The sequence below is a fragment of the Empidonax traillii genome, unplaced genomic scaffold (assembly GCF_003031625.1).
Source record: "Empidonax traillii isolate 1590-97213 ecotype Southwest subspecies unplaced genomic scaffold, ASM303162v1 scaffold2318:size27619, whole genome shotgun sequence".
In the NCBI taxonomy this organism is placed as follows: domain Eukaryota; kingdom Metazoa; phylum Chordata; class Aves; order Passeriformes; family Tyrannidae; genus Empidonax; species Empidonax traillii.
In genome coordinates, this window is record NW_020957511.1 from 3898 (window position 1) to 19536 (window position 15639).

Below are 15639 nucleotides of genomic sequence, written 5' to 3' on the forward strand. Positions count from 1 at the left end.
ACCTACCCACGTCTCAGCAGCCCGAGTACAAGAGTTGAAGGACAAGAAAAAAGCAAAGTCTGTGAAAGTGAGTGCAGTGCCGGTATCCCGTGGGCAGGGATCTGACCCACTAGAAGGTACCTCCCGCCGGTATTTGCAGATGGAAAACTGTGACGAGCAGGACAGAGACCAGTATTAGAGGGGCCCTGCCTCTAGCCAGGTAGAGGCACGAGACAACCGTGTCTATTGGACGGTGTGGATCCGATGGCCTGGCACATCAGACCCACAAGAATACAAGGCTTTGGTTGACACTGGCGCTCAATGCACGTTAATGCCCTCAGGACATGTGGGACCAGAGACTATTTCCATTTCTGGGGTGACAGGAGGGTCGCAACAGTTGACTGTGTTGGAAGCTGAAGTGAGTTTGACCGGGAAGGAGTGGCAGAAACACCCCATTGTGACTGGTCCAGATGCCTCATGTATCCTGGGCATTGACTACCTTAGGAATGGGCATTTCAAAGACCCCAAGGGACATAGGTGGGCTTTTGGAGTAGCTGCTGTGGAGACAGAGGCGGTTAAGCAGTTGAATTCACTCCCTGGTCTCTCGGAGAACCCTTCTGCTGTGGGACTGTTGAAGGTTGAGGAACAGCGAGTGCCAATTGCCACTACAATAGTGCACCATCGGCAGTACCGAACGAACCAAGACTCTGTGATCCCCATCCATAAGATGATCCGTGAGCTGGAGAGCCAAGGAGTGATCAGCAAGATCCACTCCCCCTTCAACAGCCCCATCTGGCCTGTGCGTAAGTCTGACGGAGAATGGAGATTGGCTGTGGACTATCGTGGCCTGAATGAAGCCACCCTGCTGCTGAGTGCTGCTGTTCCAGACGTTGGAGCTCCAGTACGAGCTGGAGTCTAAGGCAGCGAGGTGGTACGCCACTATTGACATTGCAAATGCGTTCTTCTCCATTCCCTTGGCAGCAGAGTGCAGACCTCAGTTTGCTTTCACGTGGAGGGGCGTGCAGTACACGTGGAACCGACTGCCCCAGGGGTGGAAGCACAGTCCCACCATCTGCCCTGGATTGATCCAGGCTACACTAGAGAAAGGGGAAGCCCTAGAACACCTGCAGTACACTGATGACATCATCGTATGGGGGGACACAGCAGAAGAGGTCTCTGAGAAAGGAAAGAAGATCATACAGATTCTCCTGGAAGCTGGTTTTGCCATCAAAAAGAGTAAAATCAAGAGACTTGCCCAAGAGATCCAGTTCCTGGGAGTAAAGTGGTAAGATGGACGTCGTCAGATCCCGACTGAAGTCATCGATAAAATCACAGCAATGGCCCCCCCAACTAGCAAGAAGGAAACCCAAGCTTTCCTGGGTGCCATAGGTTTTTGGAGAATGCATATCCCCGAGTACAGCCAGATCGTAAGCCCTCTCTGTCTGGTAACCCGCAAGAAGAATGATTTCCAGTGGGGTCCTGAACAACAGCAAGCATTTGAACAGATTAAACAGGTTGTTTTACTTGTGTTTTTTTTCCCATGTTTCTGTTAATACACACATACCTTTAATAAAGGGCTGTTATTTTCCCTTTTCCATTTTTTTTTCCTTCAATCGGATCCTCTTAATTTTGGATTTATAATTGCTTAGAAAACGAAGTTTGGTTCTTTTCTCCTAACTTATCCTCAGCAAAAGACCCTTGTCTCATTTAAACTGGGGGAGCGCCCTTTGGTGAAATTCTAATCACAGTCAGTAGGGGGGGCCGTCAGGACACTGGAGATGAAAAACTTGTAATGTCCTGTACCATTCACCAGGTGGCGCTGTTGGGTTACTGGAGATGCAGAACTTGAAGTGTCCTATAGTAGTCACCAGGTGGCGCTGTTGGATCACTGGAGGTGCAGAACTTGTAATGTCCGGTGCCCATCACCAGGCGGTGCTGTGAGATCCCTGGTTGCCGCTACGTGGGATGGGGGAAGGGGGAAAAGCAACACCCTCCAGGGTATGCTGGAGAAGAAACCAAAAAAAACCTCTATTCCCCTTCCCTTCCCACACTGGGAAAGGAGGGGGGGGGGGGAGGAGAAGGGAAAGGAAATAAAATTTAAAAAAAAAAAGAACAATAAAACAGAAAGTTCTCCCAATGGAAGAAAACTCACAATCTTCAGCTGGTTAGAATCCACCTCAGGCAAAAACTGCAACTGGCAATGGCTCAGGGCAAAAAGAGACAGCAGCAAGCCTCTCCGACGACAATGTGTCCTGCCGTCCCCAGCCCCAGCCCATCAGCACACACACCAGCCCCAGCCACACCCCACAGCCCACCAAAATTCCTCCTCCCCCCGTTGCCCCAGAGACGAGAGAAAAAAGTAAACTTTAGTTCCTTCATCTGCACGTTTCCTAGGAGACATCTCTCGGCCATTAGTGGAGGGGTCAATTCTTTTGTTCACCTAATAGCCATCTGATGGCCTATACACAGGGCACACACACGGCGGGGGGGAAGGGAAAGAAAAAGTTCCTTGCTAAAACCTGAACCATGACATACCCAAAAAGCATAGAATTAAAAAAGCTTGAATTCAGACTTTATATTTTCTTTTGCATGCCAACAGAACGAGAAAAGTAATGACACAGGACTTAAGTTGATGCATACAAATCATCTTTTAGAAACAGAAAAATCTTTACTCAAAAAAAAATCCATGCACATTTTCTGCAGACACAACAGTTTCTTATTTTTTGGTTAAACCAGAATCTGAATAAGCACTGGGATACATCTCAAAATCATGCATCATTTTACTATTAAAACTATTAACTCGAAAGTTATTATAACAGCATGCTTACAATAGATAGGCAGTTCCTGACTGTAGCTTTGCTCCCTCCCAGAAGCAGTCCAAAGGAGTGATGATTAAACAAGGATAAAGATATTCTATGATCTGTCGAAGTCAAAAAAGGGAAAAAAAACCACAATTAGACTACAATATAATCTAAACAACACAAGTTGAATCATGAAAGTATAAATTGTTTATAATCAAATGCCTGTTATGCCTACCTGGTCCATGTACCCTGCTTCTGTGATGAGTTCTCCTGATTTATAACATAAGTGTTCCAATTTCCATTTTCTATAATAAATATAAAGAACAAGGTTTTTTTTCTTTAACAATTACTTAAAAGTTATTTTTAAAATGTACCTGTATTGAGTGTGGCTGAGATGGAGTTTATTTCCCCATAGCAGCCCTCACAGTGTTGTGCTAGAAAGGTAGCTAGAAAGGTGGTAAGAACACACCAGTGTTTTGCCTACTGCTGAGCAGTGCTGACACAACATCAGCACTGTCTCTCAACATTCTGTCCTCCTCTCCAGTGAGGGCAAGATCCTGGGAGGGGACACAACCAGGTCAGATGACCCAAACTAACCAAAGGGATATTCCATACCATGTGATGTCAGTTCAGATATAAAAGCTAAGGAAAGGAGGAGAAAGGGGTGGGCATTTGTTGTTTACAATGTTTGCCTTCTGGAGCAATCGCTCCATGTGCTGAAGCCCTGCTTCCTGGGAAGTAGCCAAACATCGCTTGCTAATGGGAAGTAGAGAATAAAACTTGTTATTTTCTTCTTCACTTGTGCATGCACAAACTTTTGCTTTGCTTTAGTAAACTACCTTATCTCAACCTATGTTATTTTCCATCTTATTTTCTCTCCCCTGTCTGGATGGAAGGGAGAGTGATAGAGCAGCTTGGTGGGCACTTGGCATCCAGTCAAGGTCAACCCACTACAATAACATACATTAAAAATTATTATTTATATAGACATGGTGGCCTCAAGAAGTGAATCACTGAGAAAAGACAAATTTTATTCAATGTAGCTATGCCACAACTTCACAAAATAGAAAAGGTCTTTCTTTTTGTAGTTATAATTAGAAAAATCTATTCCATTTATGCTAAACAGTCTCTGTAAAAGTAATTATAAATAATGGACCTACTTTTGCATTAATAAGTTAGTTGACACAACTAAAAGGGACAGAAATGTGCCTTTCTATGAGTCCACTAGTGAATTAAGATAGCACTTGGTGACACGAGAGAGAAGTCTCTTTTGTGTTTAGGTTTAGGTTGAGGTTTAGGTTGGTTATTAGAAAGAAGTTCTTTACAGAGAGAATGATCAGGCATTGGAATGGCCTGCCCAGAGAAGTGGTGGATTCACCGTCCCTGGAGATTTTTAAGACAAGGTTGGATGTGGCACTGAGTGCCATGATCCAGTCATCACAGTGGGGTTGGATCAAGGGTTGGACTTGATGATCTCGGAGGTCTCTTCCAACTGAGTTAATTCTATGATTCTATAATTCTAAGTAATTTTTAGAAATCTAATCAATAAAGTCTCATTTTTAAGAGCACAGTTACCACTTCTTTACCAAGAAAAATGCTGGACACTGTAGCTCTGCTCATAAGGGTACATTTTCAGAATCTCATGCAATATCTCTTACACCACTTTATTTGTTAAAAAGTCAACTGGTCACTGCTATCATGACACAATTTGAAGCATCAGTAGCTAGTGACATTCAAATTAAAACAGTTCTAAATGGAAGTGCTACACATTAAAAGTATATGCAGGGAAATATCTGTCCACTTTCTAACTGTTACAGATGATCAAGAAAAGTTTTGATTTTCTTCTTACCTGTTGTACATATAAACATCTACTCTGCTGGCCTGAAGTGCAGAGTCAAGGTGCTGTCTGAGTGCTTCTATTGTTAGTATATTGGCACCATCTTCATGTGGAGTCTGAATCATCAGTTGAGGGTTAAACATGGCCTCTTCGCCAATCTTCTGCCGTGTATAATTTAATTCTCGACTCACTCGTCCACCAACTGATGGATAAATGTTAACAGCTTATTCTGGATTCACATGATGAGCACTCTCTGGTCAGAAAATCTTTATCATGTGCATGAAATATTCTATCTCAAACCAATTACAGCATAGCTTCAAATCTAATACCAAATTTATTTTAGTAAAAATGCAACAAAAAACATATTCCCCATTAAATATATGCCATTGTCCCTACTGCACTAAAACACTGATGTGCAAATTTAAACAACATGGGTTTTTATATTAGAACCAATATTCCATATGTAAAAAAACCAACAAAAATCCTTTCCTTGCCGACCAGACCAAATACTCTTATGTTACCATTTCTTTCACTTGTATAAACAGTCTGCTCCAATAGCACATTTCAATACAAATGTCTTCAATTGACACTCTTCTAAATAATTTGGCAAAGGTAGAAGGGACATGTTTTTCTTCAGCTAAAAAAAGGAAAGAGGGAAAGATTAAGTGAGCATGAGCACTTCTTTCAGCATTATATAAAGGGAAAAATAATAAATTCACACAAAGAGGTGCAGTCCTGAGTGCGACAAAGTGTAGCAGAAAGGACCATCTAGAAACAATTTACCCTAGTGGTTCAGTACCTGCATAATATGGTCTGCTGCAGGGAATAATTAATACACAACATCTTTTTCTAAACCTTCATAAGTTGAGCAGGTGTGCTTCATATTAAAACATGGATTAAAAAAAAAAAAAAGGAAAAGACAGAGAGACTGCAAAGAAGACAGGCTCTAGAGGGAGTCGCCTTGACAGACAAAATTACATAAGAATGAAATTACATAAGAATGAAAAATTATCTTCCACTTACAAAAAAGCATTCAGCTAGAGTACGTATATACTTTATATAAGCTCCCCTATACTCTCTGTAGAAAAGGAATTTGGGAGGGGGTTCAAAAAATGCAGCCCATTAGCTGGATCAAGACCATATCCAGATAAGGACAAGAACACCACCAATATATTGTTTCCATCCCTTACAACGTATTAACTTTATTGCTATGCTAAGGTCAAGCTATAGACTTGGTCAAATTTGTTACATTTTCTTCAGTTCTAGTCACCTTGGCACTGGTGATCTAAATTACTGTCAAAGTTTGATTCTGCAACGATGGGAATAGAAACTATACATGTAAATCTCTCTCTTCTTTGGTCATATAATGGAAGACTGATCTGTAGCCAGCCAGCAGTGTGAGAGATGACACTCTCAAGTCTTAACAAGCCTAGGACATACTTTTTCAATCAGTTGGGCCCTCATTCTACCCACAACCCCCCTGGAGCTAATGGGACCATCAGGCAAGAAGTTAGGCCCCAGCATGGATAAAGCTGTCAGACTCAGGCTCTCAAGAAATATAATCATTCTGGCATGAGGCAACACCTAATTTTTAGTTCAAGAATTCTTTAAAGAAATAAGTATTTCTACAACACACTCCAACCATCTTCTCAGTCAGTCTGTCATGTGGCACTATCTCTTTCACATCAAGTAGCAATGATCATCCCACAGTAACAAAAAATAAAAAGCAAAGTATAAATTCCATACCTAGATTCCCTTTATAATGTATTAACATCCCTCTTATTACAGTGATGGGATATACACTAAATAAGGATGCATATGCATGGTAACAAAAAAACTACTGTGAATTTCTATCAATAATTAAACTCTAAAACCACTTAGACTTTGCCTCAAATGTTTGAGTATATGCACATTTATCACAACTAAATGCAAATTCAAATTAAATAGCATACTCCATATCAAATGCTCATTCTAGATTAAAAGTTACTTTGCAAACCCATATATCAGATTTGTTGTACTGCTACTGTGTTGAAAAAAGTGATTGTCCCACTATGCTCAGCATTGGTATAGCCTCGCCACAAGTACTGTGTTCAGGTTTGGGCTCCACAATATAAGAAGGATATTAGAATGTCTCCAACTGGAGGGCAACAAAGATAGTGGAAGGACTAGAGGGTGTGACTTATGAGGAGCAGCTGAGGATAGTAGGTTTGTTCACCTTTAAGAAGAGACTGAGGGGTGACCGCATTGCTGTCTACAACCTCCTCATGAGGGGGAGCAGAGAGGGAGGTGCTGATCTCTCTGGTGTCCAGTGATAGGACATGAGGGAATGGCTTAAAGCTGCATCGGGAGTTCAGATTTAGGTTTAGATTGCCCTGGGTGGAGTCAGGAGCTGGACTTGATGATCCTCATGGGTCCCTTCCAACTCAAGATATTCTATGATTTTATGATTTATTAAACTCCAATTTCACTCATGAGGCTGATGTTCATGTCCACTGCTGTCTTAGTCCAGCAGCTGGTATATAATGTGCTAATAAATTTTACTTTGTCTTATAGGGACAAAGCAGTGGGGAAAAGGGAGCACATGGATTATAATCTATACATCTTGGAATAAAAGCTTGCTTTTGCAGTTCATACTTTAGAACACAAAATATCTCTTTGTTTGTTTGTTTGTTTAAATGCCACCCAAGATAATAAAGATCCAATTGGATGAGGACTTTGGAGTCAACCATAAACATCTGTTCCTGCTACTATACTCTTCCATTTCACTCACACTTCACTTTTGAATTTAACTAGGACTTGAACCAGCAGATCAAACCATGCAAGACAAAGGACAGGATTCCTATCTGCTGAAAGTGACCAATTGTTTATTTTCAAAAGAAATTATTGCTTCCTAATCAAGATCCTGCCAAACTACATTAATTTCACTGAACAATGAAGATTTAGCTAATCTGACTTGCATCAATCACATAAGTCTGTCATCAGAAGCAAAGCTGTTTTTTCCCCTTTTACATTAAAACAGTAATAACAGAAACATCCAAGAAAGCAGGCACATGTTCCAGAATTCAACAATAGAGCTGCTGCGCATTCTTCTTATGGCATTACACCAATTAATTATTTACTTGATGGGTTAATTATGAACATTTCTTCTCATAAAAAGAATAAAGATAACTCCACAGGCTAAATGCAGATACTTTATACAACATAACACTCATACAAAAAGATTACAAACCTAGATTGTGGGGGGAAAAGATTATGTGAAAAAATACAGGTGGACCAAAAGCAAATATATACATCAGTGGCCTTTCAATATATCAGAAACAATATAGAACAAGAAAAAAGACTAGAAAATATAAAAAGTTTCTTCCAGTTAGATGTTTTCTTTTAACTGAAAGTTTCCAAAAATCACTATAGGTTGCCATGCCCAAAGATCCTGCATGTAAGCAAGGCAGTCCTTAAAAGTCATCATTATGGAGAAATCTCCAAAACCCTTTCTGGAAAATCAGTATGCTGAGGTGCCTCTCTGAAGTGCATATACACTCATTCACATAGCATGGGGAGCATAGAATCACAGAATGGTTTGGGTTGGAAGGGACCTAAAAGATGATTTTGTTCCAACCCCCTGCCATGGGCAGGGACACCTTCCACTAGACCAGGTTGCTCAAAGCCCCACCCAACCTGGCCTTAAACACTTCCAGGGATGGGCCTGCACCATGTCTATGGGGAACCTGTTCCAGTGCCTCACCACCCCCACAGTAAAGAATTTCTTCCTAGTATCTAATCTAAACCTACCCTCTTTAACTTCCACTTTAAAGTCATTACCCCTTGTCCCGTCACTCCATATCCTTGTAAAAAGTCCCTCTCCAGCTTTTTTGTTGACCCCCTTTAGATACTGGAAGGCTCCAGCCCTCTGATCAGATTTGTGGCCCTCCACTGGACTTGTTCCAATAAGTCCATGTCCTTCTTGTGTTGGGGGCCTCAGAGATGAACATGGTAGTTCAGGTGGGGTCTCAAAAGAGCGGATTAGAGGGGCAAAATCACCTCCCTCAATCTGCTGGTCACATTTCTTTTAATGCAATCCAGGATACGATTGGCTTTCTGGGCTGCAAGTGCCCATTGACAGGTCATGTTGAGCTTCTCATCAACCAACATCCCTGAGTCTTTCTCTTTAGGGCTGCTCTCAATCCATTCTCCACCCAACCTGTATTTGTGCTTGGGATTTCCCTGATCCACATGCAGGACCTTGCACTTGGCCTTGTTGAACATCATGAGGTTCACATTTGCCCACTCCTCAAGCCTGTTAAGGTCCCTCTGGATGCCATCCCTTCCCTCAAGCATAGCAGTTGCACCACTCAGCTTGGTGTCATCTTCAAATTTGCTGAGGGATTAAGTGATGCACCTTCCAAAGACACAAGTATGAAACTCTACTTATAATTTTCATTGGCACAATTTCTGACTGAAACATTTCCACTGACTTACTAAAATTTTTTAATTTATTGAGTCATTCAGTTCATGTTCTACCTCAAATGTAGTTTTCTTACCTATACTTTTCTCACAATTAGATCTCAACATTTACATGTATATCAAGTCTGGCTGAGATGGAGTTCATTTTCCATAGCAGCCCTCACAGTGCTGTGCTTTGCATTGATAGCTAGAAAGCTGTTGATAACACACCAGTATTCTGGCAACTGCTGAGCAGAGCTGGCACTGCATCAGCACTGTAACATCCCTCCCCCCAGTCAAGGGCAAGATCCTGGGAGGGGACACAACCAGACCAGCTGACCCAAACTAACCAAAGGAATATTCCATACCATATGACATCAGCTCAGATATAAAAGCTCAAGAAAAGGAGCAGGAAGGGGGGACATTCACTGTTTACAATGTCTGCCTGCTGAGAAACCACTACACGTGTTGAAAGTCCTGCTTCCTGGGAAGTGGCCTAAAGGGAAGTAGAGAATAAACCTTGTTATTTTCCTCTTTGCTTTTGTGGGTACAAACTTTCACTTTTGCTTTAGTAAACTGCCTTATCTCAACCTACAAGTCATTTTCCATCTTATTCTCTCTCCCCTGTACGACTGGGAAGTGATAGAGCAGCTTGGTGGGTACCTGGCATCCAGACAAAGTCAACCCACCACAGTCTCTTTGGTGCCCAAATGTGGGGAGAGACAAAGGCAGTTAAATATATATTTCAGGCTATAGTAATAATAGCTATTGAGTAGGAAGCTCCTGCAAAGGACACGGAGTTTGTCAGCTGCACTGCTTATCTCTTTATTTTGATGAATTTGGGAAAGTACTAATATAAACAATGGTTCCATGCTTTGCCCTTACACTGATGGTCTTGTCATGCTGGAGGAGCAATCTTCTGAGGACAGTGGAGGAATACACCCTCACCTCCCTGCTGGAGATTGATGTGAATGGCTTTATAATGAAGTCTCCCATGGGCTTTGCTCATCCTCATGTAACCTGTTTAACACTAAATAATATTAACTAATACTGTTGGCACACTACGGAGTTCATGGAATCTGGTGTTACCCTGGTGTAAGAGAAAACAAACTTTAGGTGAAGATATACTGAAATGTGTGTGGAAGGATTTGGGCAGGTTCCCAGGGCAGTTGACACCCCCATTACCTGGGACGTTACACCTGAACAGGTATTCAACCCTGACAAACTGACACGTCCCCTGATGGAAGGGTGCCTTGCTTATCCCAATGAAAGTCAGCAGCTTCTCACCCTGTACTGGGGCCTGGCCTGTGCCTATTGAGCCACAGTTCAGTACTCTCAGAGGACTGTAGTAGAGGCAGGGACCCAAACTGCATTGGAGGACACTATGGCTGAGATAGGGACTCAAACCACAACTACAGTAATTGCTCTAGTAGTGAAAAGGGAAAAAACGGATAAGGCAAGCTACAGGTTGATATCATGGATTAGTAAGGGAGGAAGGGGAGGAAGAAGAAGGAGGAAGAAGAAGGGGGGAAGGAAGAGGAGGAGGAAAAGCAGGAGGGGAGGGGCAGATAAAAAAGCTGGTCCTTCAACAAAGAAATTGAAAAGAGTGACACAAATCAAACAGGAAACCAAAGTTACCTGGTCCCTGACCTCATCAGAATTTTGGGACTTGCGAAAAGATTACAGTTGCCAGCCAGGTGAGCGGATTCCTACCTGGCTGCTTTGATGCTGGGATAACGGGTCTGATAGTCAGTAATTGGAAGAACATGAAGCCCAACAGCTGGGATCCCTTGCTAGAGGTTGGGGAACTGAAAGAGGAATTGGAAAAGAAGGAGCAATTTGCAGTCTCTGGAGATGGCTCCTCTCGAGCGTGAGGGCAAGATATCCATTTAAGGAAGATCTTATGAACTCCCCGGGAAAGTGGACCACTGCAGACAAAGGTATCCAGTACTTGAGAGAATTAGCAGTGTTGGAAATCATTTACAGTAATCTAAGAAGTGTTAACATCCCTAAAGATCCAGAGGATGTCCCTTGCACAATGGCCATGTGGAGGAAGGTGGTTCAAAGCACCCCTGCATTGTATTGCAATAGCCTGGTAACAATATATTACCCACAAATGGATACACCAATTCTAGAGGTGACGTCCTCCTGGCTCCACAACATAGATGAAAATCTGGGTACTTCCACATCCCCATGGGCCAGCACCTCAGCTGTCAGGGACAGCCTGAGATCAGTCCTCTTCTGCTCCAGGCAGAGGGAAAGGAAACCCCAAGCACAGGTCACGTGGAGAACTCCGGTTCTTTCTGCGTGACCAGGGGGAAGACATGAGGAAGTGGGATGGTGAACCTACCTTTAAGCTGGAAGTCCATGCACTTGAACTGAGAGGGAAGAGAGCTGTTAAGAGGGGGTCACCCAAGAAGCATGTCCATGTAGTTGCCAGAGAGACACAAAAAAGCAATCAGCAATCTCCCAGGCAAAGAAGGATTGAAATCACCTCCTTTGACCCTAGCGAGAGGACTTTTGGTCTGGCATTGCAAAGGTCAGACAGTGAATACTCTGACCAGGAACAGGAATAAAGGGTCCCTGCCTTCGGCCAGGAGGAGAAAAGGAACGACCAGGTTTACTGGACTGTGTGGATCACAGTCTGGCACATCAGATCCACAGAGGTATAGAGCTTTAGTAGATACTGGTGCACAGTGCACACTGATGCCTTCAAGGCACAGGAGTGCAGAACCCATGTGGATCTCTGGAGTGACAGGGGAATGCCAGGAGTTGTCTGTATTACAGGCTGAAGTGAGTTTAAAAGGGGACAGGTGGGAAAAGCACTCCATTGTGACTGGTCCAGAGGCCCCTTGTATCCTTGGCATCAACTACCTCAGGAGGGGGTACTTCAAGGATCCAAAGGGGTATCTGTAACACACAGATAATATAGAAATGCCAAAAATAATGTTTTGCCATTGTTTCTGCCTGTCAAAACTTCCTACCAAAAATTCTCTGTCAGCCTTTTGCCAGAAGTTCTCACCAGAGCTTCCTGCTGGAGTTTTCCTGCCAAAAGACTCTGCCATTGTTTATGGTTATCAAATCTCTTTGAAAATCTGAATAGGACTATGTGCTGAGAAACCACATACAACCTCCTTTGAACACTATAAAAATTGAGGAAAAATTTTGGAAAATCAGGGAGAGGAAAGGGAGAGAGAACTGGTTGCCACATGAGTGAGTTATACCTTATCCTTCTAGCCTTACCATATTTCTGAGGGCCAAAAGGTGCGGCTGAACCAGGACCCTGCACAGCGTGGGACACGGCTCAATGTGAGCGGCAAACCCACACATTCTGGCTGCATTACAGACAACTAAAGCTGTTAGACCCCCCCACAGCTAAAGAGATAATATTGAAAAACAGCAGAGGCAGAGAAAAAAAAAAGGCAGAAACTGCTTCTCCCCCCACACACACACTAGCTTGGTGGAAAGGTAGTTTTGGTGGTATCTTTTCTCTGCTTCTAGAAATAATCCTAGCTTTTTCCAAGCTTTTCTTATTTTTTCCTCTTTCTCTTTGCATCTCTTATCAATTAATCAAGTCACTTTTTGTTATCAACAGATAACTTGTGTGAGTTTTATTTTTGCTCAGGGGAATATTCAAATCTGAAGATCTTTCTGCAACATTTAAGCAGACTGTAACAGTATCAGTGGGCTTTTGGTATACCTTCTGTGAATACAGAGAAGATCAAACAGTTATCTACCCTGCCTGGCCCCTCAGAAGATCCCTTCATCGTGGAATTGCTGCAAGTTGAAAACCAACAAGTGCCAATTACTGATAGAACAATGCACCAAGGGCAATACTGTAATAACAGAGACTCCGTAATTCCCATCCATAAGCCAATTGGTTGACTGGAGAGCCAAGGAGTGATCAGCAGGACCCGCTCACCCTTTAACAGCCCTGTATGGCCAGTGCAGAAGTCTAATGGGGAGTGGAGGCTGACAGTGGACTATCGTAGCCTGAATGAAGTCACGTCAACTCTCAGTGCCAGACGTTGGAACTTCAATATGAGCTTGAGTCAAAAGCAGCCAAGTGGTGCCATAATTGACATCACTAATGCATTTTTCTCAATGCCTCTGGCAACAGAGTGCAGGCCACAGTTTGCCTTCACTTGGAGGGGTGTCCATTATACCTGGAAGCACAGCCCGACCATCTGCCATGGACTGATCCATACTGCACTGGAACAGGGTGAAGCTCCAGAAAACCTGCAATATATTGATGATATCATTGCATATGGTAAGACAGCAGAAGTTTTTGAGAAAGGGAGGAAAATAATCCAAATTCTTGAAAGCCAGTTTTGCAATAAAAGAAAGTAAGATAAAGGGACCTGCATGGGAGATCCAGTTCTTGGGAATAAAATGGCAGGATGGATGCTATCATGTGCCCATTGATGTGGTGAACAAAATTGCAACTATGGCCCCATAGGCTAACAAGAAGGAAACACAAGCTTTCCTAGGCCTTGTGGGATTCTGGAGGATGCACATTCCAGGTTATAGTCAGCTTGTGAGCCCCCTCTATCAACTGACCCAGAAGAAGCATTTTGAGTGGGGTCTTGAGCAACAACAGGCCTTTGAGCAGATCAAACAGGAAATAGCTCATGCAGTAGCTCTTGGGCCTGTTTGGACAGGACCAACCATGCAAACTATCCTCTACACTGCAGCTGGGGAGCATGGCCTCACCTGGAGTCTCTGGCAAAGAACATCAGGAGAAAACCGAAGTTGACAGTTAGGGTTTTGGAGCTGGGATTACTGAGGATCAGAAGCCCACTACACTCCAGCTGAAAAGGAGATATTAGCAGTCTATGAGAGGGTTCAAGTTTCCTCAGAAGTCCTTGGGACAGAAGCATGTTTCTTCTTGGGACTGCATTTGCCTGTGCTGCACTGGATGTTCAAAGGAAACATCCCCTCAACACATCAGGCAACCAGTGCTACATGGACTAACTGGTTAGTTTTGATTACACAATGGGTCCAAACGGGAAAACTCAATTGCCCAGGAATCCTGGAAGAGATTATGGACTGGCCAGAAGGCAGAGATTTTGGAGCATTGCCAGAGAAGGTGACTTGTGCCCAAGAAGCACCACCATATAATGAGCTACCAGAAAATAAAAAAAAGGGCTATGCTCTATGTACTGATGCATCCTGTTGTGTGGTGAGAAACCATTGGAGGTGGAAAGCTGCTGTCTGGAGTCCTACACAATGAGTCGTTGAGGCTGCTGAAGAAGAGGGTGAGTCAAGCCAATTTGCAGAAGCGAAAGCCATCCAACTGGCCCTAAAGCTTGCTGAAGGCAAAAAGCGGACTATACTATATTTCTATACTGACTCCTGGATGGTGGCTAAAGCCCTATGGGGGTGGCTATAGCAATGGAAGGAGGCCAATTGGCAACACAGGGGTAAACCCATCTGGGCTGCTGCATTGTGGCAGGGCATCACTGCATGTGTAGAAAACATGACTCTGAAGGTGTGTCATGTAGATGCTCACATGGCCAAAAGTCACACCACTGAAGAACATCAGAACAATGAGCAGGTGGATAAGGCTGACAAAATTGGAATAGCTCAGGTGGACTTAGACTGGGGGCAGAAGGGTAAGCTATTTATAGCCCAATGGGCCCATAAAACATCAGGACATCTACGAAAAGATAGGACATACAGATGGGTTTGTGATCAAGGAGTGGAACTGACCATGGAGACCATCACACAAGTTATTCACAAATGTGAAACATGTGGCAATCAAGCAGGACCACATGAGTAAATTCTCCTTGGAATAGAGGGCAGTGGCTGGGTTTCCAATATGGTGAGGCCTTCAAGTTGACTACATTGGACCACTGCCACGAACACACCAAGGCAAGAGCTACATACTCACCGTGGTGTAGGCAACAACTGGCTGGCTGGAAACATATCCTGTAAACCAGGACACTGCTTGAAACACCATCTTAGGCCTTGAGAGGCACGTTCTGCAGTAATATTGCACCCCAGAGAGAATTGAATCAGACAGTGGGGCTCATTTTTTAAATAACCTCATAAACTTTTGGGCAAAGAAACAAGGCACTGAGTGGATATATCACATCCCCTATCACTCACAAGCCTCTGGAAAATTTGAGAGGTGTAATGGACTGCTGAAGACTATGTTAACAGCCTTAGGCAATAGGGCATGGAAGCACTGGGAGGCAAATTTAACTGAAGCCACTTGGTTAGTCAACACTAGGGGATCTGCCAACCACCCTAGTCATGCCCAAAGAAAACCCCTACGTACTGTGGGAGGAGATACGTCTCCGTACTATACATGGGGAAATGGTTGGGGAAGTCGGTGTGGGTTTCTCCTCCCATGGGGAAAGGTAAACCCATCCATGGGATTGTCTTTGCTCAGGGACCAGGGTGTACCTTGTGGGTAAGGCAGAAGGATGGGGAGACCCAGTGTGTGCCTCAAGGAGATTTAACCTTGGGGGAAAATAATCTGTGGTGTAAGTTGTATGTTGCAGAAAGTAAAGTAGCACGATAATGAAGAACAATTTTTGTGAGGAACAAGGAGAGTGCAACAATGATCCAAGCCAG

The 15639-nt window shown here is 43.4% G+C and overlaps 1 protein-coding gene across 1 annotated transcript; it reads right to left on the reverse strand.

The window, feature by feature from the left end:
- Positions 1-2803: 2803 nt before the first annotated feature.
- LOC114071836 (protein patched homolog 1-like) lies at positions 2804-15019 on the reverse strand. The gene is made up of 6 exons (XM_027909714.1): positions 14951-15019; positions 13771-13868; positions 10771-10865; positions 4630-4819; positions 3016-3085; positions 2804-2899 (listed from the first exon to the last, which is right to left on the reverse strand). Exons 1-6 carry the CDS (start codon positions 15017-15019, stop codon positions 2804-2806), a joined length of 618 nt encoding a protein of 205 aa, XP_027765515.1.
- Positions 15020-15639: the final 620 nt, after the last annotated feature.